The sequence below is a fragment of the Merops nubicus genome, unplaced genomic scaffold (genome assembly GCF_000691845.1).
Source record: "Merops nubicus isolate BGI_N331 unplaced genomic scaffold, ASM69184v1 scaffold27088, whole genome shotgun sequence".
NCBI classification, from domain to species: Eukaryota; Metazoa; Chordata; class Aves; order Coraciiformes; family Meropidae; genus Merops; species Merops nubicus.
The window spans coordinates 9,051-17,813 of NW_008626781.1; the positions used below are offsets into that span (position 1 = coordinate 9,051).

Below are 8,763 nucleotides of genomic sequence, written 5' to 3' on the forward strand. Positions count from 1 at the left end.
TGTCCCCGCCACCCCGCACAGCAGCTCCACTCCAGCAACCTTCTGTCCTCCAGCTTCCTCCCTCTGCCCCAGGAGCAGCAGTGACCTGGCTGCTGGGTGCCCCCCACGCCCCTGGCTAATGGAGAATTGTTGCTGAATGACGAATCCGCAGCAAGGAGCGACCTGGGCTCAGCCCTTTGGAGCCCTCCCAGCTCCGAGCACGGTGGGTCTCGGTGGACTCGGCCCGGCAAGCGCGAGCCAGAGGTAGCAAATCACCAAAAAAGGAAGAGAGCAAGGCGTGCTCCTCAAGGCTGACATTTAGCAGCGGGGTGCAGCTTTTGCTCAGCACAACGCTCAGGAAGTTCCATTTTTTTCTGGCAACATATGTGCTACAAGATGTGTTCTTGCTTCCTGACGAGTCCCTCGCTGGCAGCGGCGGCGCGGAGGAGAAGGAACACGTGTGACAGCCACGCAGCCACCCGGCCCGGCAGGATGTGGTCACGCAGAAGGAATGAATTCCTCTTTGGGACTGTTTGGCTTCCATTTCTCACAAGTATCTCCAATTATTGAAAACAGGTTTCAGACCTCTGGCACCGTACTCCCCTACAGCAGGGTCACCAGGGTCTTATTTTTGAAGCCATATGGATCAGATCCTAACATCTCCAAGCTATTCCTTCAGCAGCCTTCCAGCAAGGTGAGGTCTCCCCAGCTTGCAGGCAGAGGAGAAACAAGTTGAACTTGCCCAAGATTCTAGAAAAGTGATAGAAGATCAGGGAGTGGGAAAGACAACAACTCTTTAGGGACCATCTCCCAGCCAACACAATCCTAAGACATCAGTCCAAAATCTGCACTCGCATCTCACGCTGCTCCTGGGTTATCAGGAACCTTCCTGGAAGGACATCTCAGTGGGGATGAGGATGAAGATTTAGGTGAGAGCTGATGCCCAAGCAAACGTGTTGCAGTTCCACAACACAGCAGGAGGTGATGGTGCCAAGGGTGCCAGGCAGGGGGGGAAGACACTGGGGAGCCCAGAGCAGCTCCGGGCTGCAGGATGGAGCCCCCGGGTCGCTGGGAACGACAGCGCTGAGGTGACGTGGAGGTAGATGAAAGCCTGGTCCCAGCAGACCCCAGGAGGCTGAAGCAGCTGCTCAGCAGGCTGGCCAGCAGACCACATCCCTTTCAAGTGCATCCCAGCTACACATCTGGTCTCCTCTGGCCTTCCTGGATGACAGCTGGAGAGTCGCAGACTCCAAGCCGTGGGGCAGCATCCTGACAGCACACAGGTGCTGAGCCAGGGGAGGGGTCTCGTGCTGCCCCCCAGCAGGGCCTGCCACAGACACCAGCCAAGCAGCAAAGCTCCAGCTCCACGGCCGACACCGCGGGCTCGCTCCTCCACACCACCACTGCAGAGCAGAAGACAAGCTCCTTGTCCATGGCCTGTGCTCTGAAGGGTCAGAGAATCACAGAATCACTCAGGTTGGAAAAGACCTTTAAGATCATCGAGTCCAACCGTCAACCCAACGCTGCCAGGTCACCACTGACCCATTTCTGACAGTTCTGTCTTGCTCCCCAGACACCAGTTCCTGAAACACTCTGAACCCACGGACATCAAGTCACTCCCACAAGGACATGGCCTCCTCTTCAGCCAAGGAGTGCTGGGAGCCAGTGGGGCAACACGGGCCTCCAGCAGGGCCTGGAAAGCCCAGCAGCTCCTCAGGGCTCTGCGAGGTGGTTCCTCCTCCAGAGGCATCTCTGCAGTGTCCAGTGAACCCTCCCCAGACGGGAGCAGCGATCGTGGCCGAGTTCTCTTGCTGGATTTCTTCTGTGGTTTGAGGTGCAGTGGGGCATGAGAGATCCAGCGAGCACTGTATCTTGGTCCTTCTTCAGAAAAGGATCTGATAAAAGCAGAGTGATGAAAAGCTTCTACTTGCATCTCCTCATCTCTCTCATCAGCAACACAAATTGCAGATGGATTTAAGGCTGCTGCTGCTCCAGCAACTGCTCGGGCACCGCTGGCCAATGGAAACCCTTCAAAGACCTGAGCCCTCTGCCCTTTGCTGGGAAGGATGCTAAGGCTGCTCTGCAGCTTTCAGTCACCCAAAGATCTGGAAGAAGCTGGAGCTGCCCAACTCCCAGCTGCAAAACATCTGGGTTACATTGTCTTCCTGGATTCCAGGACATACACTGTGTACAGCTTCCACTAGAAGCTACTGGATGTTTCTCAGCTACTGCCCTCTGAGCATTTTTGTCCTCCTCCAGGTTTTAATCTCAGTCAGTAACTCAGCAGGGCACACCGCTGTCAAGTCCTCTCCCACACGCAAAGCAGAAAACAGCTCCAGAACATCCCAAATTTCCAGACTGATTTCTATCAATCCCTTCCCCCAATGAATTCGACGGCAAAGTCAGATCAACAGTTTCTGCTCACAAAGGCTGCCTATGGAAGACACACTTAGGAATCAACAAAATAACTGCACTTCCATCCTTAATCTCTACTAAGATTGCCAAGGAAAGGGTCTAACTGAACCTGGTAGAGGGCAGGAGCTGCTACAGCCCCTTGCCCCCACCCAACGGCTCCCACAGCCACCCCTCCAGGCCCAGGCAGCAGGAGAGAGCACGGGAGGGCAGAGCTCTCACACACAGAGGCAAGAGTCACGTTGCTGATGGGTTCAGCCCAGCTTTTTGTGACCAGGGGCTGCCTGGCCAGGGCTGCTCAGGCAGGGCTCAGTCCAAGGTGGGTGGGATGCCTCATTGCTGGAGGTGGGAGACTCCTTAGGGGGACCTAGGAAGGGTTTAAGGGCAGCGAGTGCCTCCGACACAGAACACCCAGGGCTGCCCTCACAGCACCAGTGCTAGCAGGAAGGTGTTTCCCAAAGCCTAAATGTGTTTTTCTTCTAGTCATTTTTTGCTGTTGCAATTCCCCTTCTACTGTAGTTTCCTTTATTGGTGCTTGGTCCAGTCTGAACTACAGACCAGAGTGATTCCTACTGAACGGATCCTCCTCCTCCTCCTCCTCCTCCTCGCTTCGTGCACTCCAATAAATAATTTTTTTTTACAAGTCCACTGTGCATTGTACAATCTAAAAATAAATGAAATAAAGCATATGGGATTTCTCCTCTTCCATCACATCTCTACATAAGGCGGCCGCTGCTCGGGGCGGCGCTGTCTGTACACAGGACACCAAGTCACAACACAACTCACTGCACCACTGGGAGGGGGTGGCAGCACGGTAAGCTAGATTGTGGTGTTTTTGTGAACTACCATTTAGACCCACTGAAACCCCAAGAAATAGAAAAGCAGAATGCACTTTGTCGATCAGTGTACACGGCTGAGCCATTTCTGAATCAAGTATCAAAACCCTACGGACAAAATACGTTGTACTTGGAACAAAACCAACAGGCTGAGAGAATCTGCTCCCTGCACCAGTACAGAAGCACTACGTTCAGTCTTCCCAAGGCTGGTACAACGAGCCTGACCGATGCCAGTGATTCCACACCCTGCTCATACGCCAACGACGTCCCAAAACGAGTTACCAGACTAGCTACCAAAATTCACAGTGACTCCAGTGCCACCGGCAGCCGCAAACGGCCCAGTGAAGTAGTTTGAGTAGGGCAGGAGTTGAATTTCTCCTGCTCTAACTGTGCCTGCGCTGGCTGAGCTGGCCTGGGCCACCCCAGGAGCTCCAGCTGCCGCTCCAGACGGGAGGACCAAGCTCTGCTTTGTAACAAACACCACTGAAAACCACCCAGTTAACAGAGTGCCTGGCTCAGATCCAATTAAAACCCCACAGGAGAGCGAAGATGGCCCTTCTCTGCAGCTCACCCTGCTGCAAACCAAGCAGATTTTGGTATATGAACAGAGTCAGTCGAATAAACCAACTGCAGAGCTTTCTGAGAACTGGGTCTGGCGTTGGTCAACCCTCCAAGTTCAGCACCAAGGATTCAAACTAGAGGCACAGTTCTGACGGATGAAATAGCACCGAGAGGAGGCTCTTTACATCTCTGCTGGTGTGCCAGTCCTTTATTAGTCAGAGAATTTAATAATAAGTTGCATTTATGATTCTAGGTGGAATAAAATAAGTCAAAATTGGTTTCACTTTAAAAAAAGATAAATACTTTATCTAAACTATCAACAATACAAACTGGAGCTTTAAGCATTTCTTTTGCCTTTTTTTTTTTCTTTTTTTTTTTTCCTTTTTTACTCAGATTCACAGTAAATATTTTCTCTGTTGTTTAGGTCTTTGTGTGTTTTTATTTTGTCCAGTAGTAAGAGAGTAGAAACCCCTGCACAGGCCAGGTGAGCACCTTTCAGTGGAAGCCGAGTGAAGTTGGTCCACGTTGTCCTTGCATAGGTCACATTGGGTTGAGGTAGAAATCCTAGTTACCTGCACAACAGGAGGAGAGGAAGAGACTCATCTAAATAAAAGACAAAAATCTACCACGTGTTAGACGTGTCAGTCATTTCTACATTGCTCCAAGCCCTCGTTAGCCAGCAAAGAAGGAGCATCTCTTGACCCAGTCTCAATTGGACACGATGCTCCGAGAGCAACGCGCGGCTCCTCCCGGCCACTGAGGTTTTTAAAGCTTCCTATGGTGTGACCACATTGAACTCCTGTGTTCAACAGGACCACACTGTCCTCCTGTCACTGACCTCCAGAGGTGGTGGGAGCAGAGCACTCCCCACCCAGCACTGTGCCTTTTTCTAGCACGCACTAACCTGCTTTGAATTTTTGTTCCCCTGGGGGAGAACCACTGAGAAGCAAAGCTGTTAGTTTCAGCCCTCAATTCCAGATGCCAGCCTGGGTTCCTCAAGGACTGAGCACACGTCTTCACACCAAAGTCAAGGAAACTGCTCCAGTGACCTACGTTCCAGAGTCACACGGAGCAGGACCAGCGCTACGGTCGGTCTGTCATGCACCATCTCCTGGTAGCACGACCTCTGCTCCTTCACTCCACAATCCAGCTTTGTCACCCAGCTACTTTTCTCCATACATCACTTTGGTCCTTTGCTTATTTTGCTCAGAACCTTTTTGTGACAGGAACCATCGCATCTGATGGTACAGAGCCTAGCTCAATGTGAACTGGGTTCCAGGAGCTGCTTCAGCAGCAGCTTTCACACTGCTCTCGAGTTGCTCATTGCACAAAACCCCAGCCTGACCCTCCTCACCCCTTCTCCCACATCTTGTTTCTATTCAGGTCTTTCAAGCCCATCCTGGGCCCTCGTCAGGCTGCTGGTCTCTGCTGGCACCCAGGGACCACAGCTCACACTCGGCCTCGGCCTCGCTTGCTTGCACACGAGGACAGAGACAATACTTACGTGCCCCACAAAAGCCTAACAAGGATTTGTTTGTGTCTGTGGAGCAGTGGGATGATGAAGACACTATACACAATGCACAGTCGAAAGAATCTCTCAGGTATATTGTAATTGAGTCACACGTTTTATAAGCGGCAAAGAGAATTCAACCACATACTGTATGCAGCTTTGGTATCAGTGAACAGCAACAACATCACAGACCTCCAGGAAAAGCAGGGAGCAAGCTCTGGGGCCTGACAGACCGAGTGAACTTGGAGAGCACAGGTTGTTACAGCAGGATGCCACAGAGTATTTTCATCCCCAGCTCTGTGGGGTACACGTTATTCTGGAGTTGCTCTGAAGACATTTATAAATACCTGCTTCAGTAAAAATGCAGCCTCCAGAAACTCTCCCCTCTTCTGTGGCCTTTGTGGAGTACAGACCACAGTTAACCCTGGGGATTCCCTCAGTCCTCATTCACAGTCTACCCAGGGAGCCAAGGACTGCCCCGTGAGCATAAATACAGCAGTGGGTGGGGGGTCTGTTCCTGTTGGCCCTAGCAGGCAGTCTGACAGGGCTGCAGCACAGGGATCACTTACAGCCCCTCTCTGCTACCTGTGCTTGTGTTCTGCTGATGCAGAGGGCACGTGAAGTGCAATGCCAGAGCAGTGCGTTTGCTCTCCAAGGCAAAGCTGCAGCTTGTCACCTAGAGATTTTTAATTTTTTGATTCTTTAGAGCAGCTGCTGTTGAGAGCCAAGAGAAGATCCCCACATTGCCACACACAGTCAGGAGGCAGCAGCAGCACGCTCCCTAACGCTATGCAAACATGGACTCGTGGAGATGCAACAGTCTGTGTCAGAGGGCAAGGAGAGGGGAGGGGGATATCAAAGTAGACAACAGTCACTTCCAATAACTCTAAAAAACCATACTTAAAAATAGACATTTCCTCTTGATTACTGATCCTCAAAAATCAACGTTTTGGTGAAGCGATCTCAACCTGAACATAATCCTTATGTCAGACGAGCCAGACCAGAGGTCCCCCTGCGAGCACTCCTTGTCGAGAAATCCTGACTCCCAGAACAGAGAGCACCAAGACTCTCCACCCTCTGCCCCCCGATTCTTTGCTTCCCCCATTTTAGGGGGCTCCTCCATTTCAGGGAGCCCATCCCCACCCTAGCTCTGGAAAGGAAGAAGCGTCATTCAGCATCTGGCACAAAACTCCTCTTGTTTTGTCTCTAGCCTTACCTTACAAAATAAGAACCGTTAGCTAAGCAAGCTCTTTATCGTGGCTTAACCCCAGAAAGGTGCGAAGCGTAAGGAGGCTGCATGCCCAGCGTGACCCACATGGCGGCCGTGCCAGCGGCGTCGGGCTGTGCCAGCGCCACGCGGGGCAGCGGCGGGTGATGGACTGTAAAGGAGGGGCGGGAGGTTTTGTGCTGGAGAGAAGCTAGTTTAATAGACAAAGAAGCGTTAGCGGGTGGGACAGAAGCAGCAGAAGAGGGGGGGATGGAGGGGAGGTTCTGCAGGAGGGCGGGCTCGGAGTTAGACGCGAGCAATGGGGGAGGTGGGGGCAAGGAGACGTTAGGAGGGGGAGCAGGGGGATGGAAAACGGATTGCACTGGCGCTCTGTTGAGGTGCTGAGCAGATCTAGTCTCACTAGATGTTACTAAATTAGAGGAAGGGGGTGGGAAGGATGAGGATGAGGTGCTGGCAACAGCCTGCAGAGGGTTTAAGCTTAGCACGGTGCTGCTAGAGACAGCACTGCTGCTGAAACTGGCTCCAAATTGATGAGGAGAGGAGGCAGAAGGCACCGCATGGTTAAAAATACCTGCAAACAGGAGAGAAAAACTCAGCTTCAACAGATGGGCTTTGTACAGTCTCAAGTGACAAGAGAAACCAAACAAAAAAGAAAAAAAAATAAAAAGAAAAAAAGCAAAATTATAATAGTTACAGCCCCATACAAAAATATGCAGCATGAGGAGGCAGCAAGCAATGAGAGATAATGGTGCAGGCCAGGAGGTACAAAAGATTTCACTTACCTTTCCTACTGCCAACCTCTAAATGCCACGAGGAAAAATGGTCAGACCCAAGAACTGTCAGTTCTACACCACACGGGTAGACTTTTGATGAGATTACGTGGTCTCTAGAGTTGTTTATCTGAAGACTCAAACTGCTGCTCTTCCCTCCCCACCCTCCTGCTTCCCCACTTACAGGGCAGCAGAGGGGAGACCGTATTTCCAGCAAATCTACGTGCTGAGAGATGTGAGAGTTAGGATTTCCCGACATGGTGCCTGAATGATTATGGACAGGTAAGAAAAACTGCCTTGGACACTTAGAAACGGCAGGTTCAGACTATCTTCTAGGCCTGCCAGCTTGTCTCCAGTTTGGGCCACAGAAGCCAAGCCTGTGCAGAATCCCAGAAGCGCAAGGTGCATATGGCATTGCCCTTCCTGGCAAAGGAATGCTCTTCGTGTCCACTCAAGAGCCAGAATGCTAGGCAATCCCCCACACCATCTCCTCTGAAGAGGCACTGATGTTTTTTTGCTCCTCCTGGATCACGCTAAATCCGTTCAAGGCCTAATCTCAACCTTTACTCAAGTTGACAAGTTAAGAGCTCCTTAGCTGGGTACCAGGACAAGTTAACTCTTTTACCTGCAGGAGGACCCAAGTTGGTTCCAACACAGCAACATCTGAACAAGCATACATTATGAAATCACAAAGTCTGGGTGTATTCTTTCATTAAGGTGGTACAACAAGCTCATCTAGTAGACAAAGCTCATGAGATTTCACTGTGGGGAACTGAACTCATTCTAGCATTTCCGAGAGATAGAGGAGACTGGTTATGTGGGACAGATCTGCTTCACATCCTGCAGAAATGAAAGAGTTTCACCCCTGGAGAGGCAGTGTCAGACTTTCCTTTAGGCCCTGTCTTATACCAGAGAAAGAGTTCTGCCTACCTCCAACTGTTCCACCTGTAACCCCAGGAGAGAAGTTCCCCATAGTGTGAGAATTAGTCAGTCTGGTTGCAGCTGATGACACGTGGACCAGACTGGCAGCAGCTGGCATTGAATTAAATAAGGACTGCAATACTGAGGAATTTGTCACCGAGTTGAGGTTTGCTTGCAAGGCCATGGGGCCGAGGGGGAACTGCGATCCAGTGGTCAAAGTGTTTAGGAAAGGATGGTGTGTCTGCACAGAAGATGCGGGGTTGCCTGCTGAAGAAACAGCAGTAGAAAGGCTTTTGCCGTTCAGAAGGCCACCAGACGAAACAGCAGCAGAAATGAAAAGGTTGTGGCCGTTTTTAAACTCCACATCTCGGTCCCTTCCTTTGCCAACCTTTCCGTTATGCTGCAAAGAGTTTTTCTCCGAGGGTCCCCCGGCACGGACGCTCATCTCGCCCATCTCTTTGCCTTTCACCCCTGGCCGATTCGAGTCCTCTCCTTTGGTGGCGCCGAGCCCCTCCAGCTGCCTCTTGTTGAGGAAGGGGTTCGTCT

The 8,763-nt window shown here is 51.4% G+C and overlaps 1 protein-coding gene across 1 annotated transcript; it reads right to left on the reverse strand.

Moving 5' to 3' along the window:
* Positions 1 to 4,146: 4,146 nt before the first annotated feature.
* DOT1L (DOT1-like histone H3K79 methyltransferase) lies at positions 4,147 to 8,755 on the reverse strand. Its single transcript, XM_008946125.1, has 2 exons — positions 8,227 to 8,755; positions 4,147 to 4,360 (listed from the first exon to the last, which is right to left on the reverse strand). The coding sequence occupies exons 1-2, from the start codon at positions 8,669 to 8,671 to the stop codon at positions 4,353 to 4,355; spliced, it is 453 nt and encodes a 150-aa protein (XP_008944373.1). The 5' UTR covers positions 8,672 to 8,755; the 3' UTR covers positions 4,147 to 4,352.
* Positions 8,756 to 8,763: the final 8 nt, after the last annotated feature.

Coding starts and splice junctions, on each gene's coding strand:
- DOT1L (XM_008946125.1), bottom strand. CDS start 8,671: ATGGGCGAGATGAGCGTCCGTGCCGGGGGACCCTCGGAGAAAAACTCT.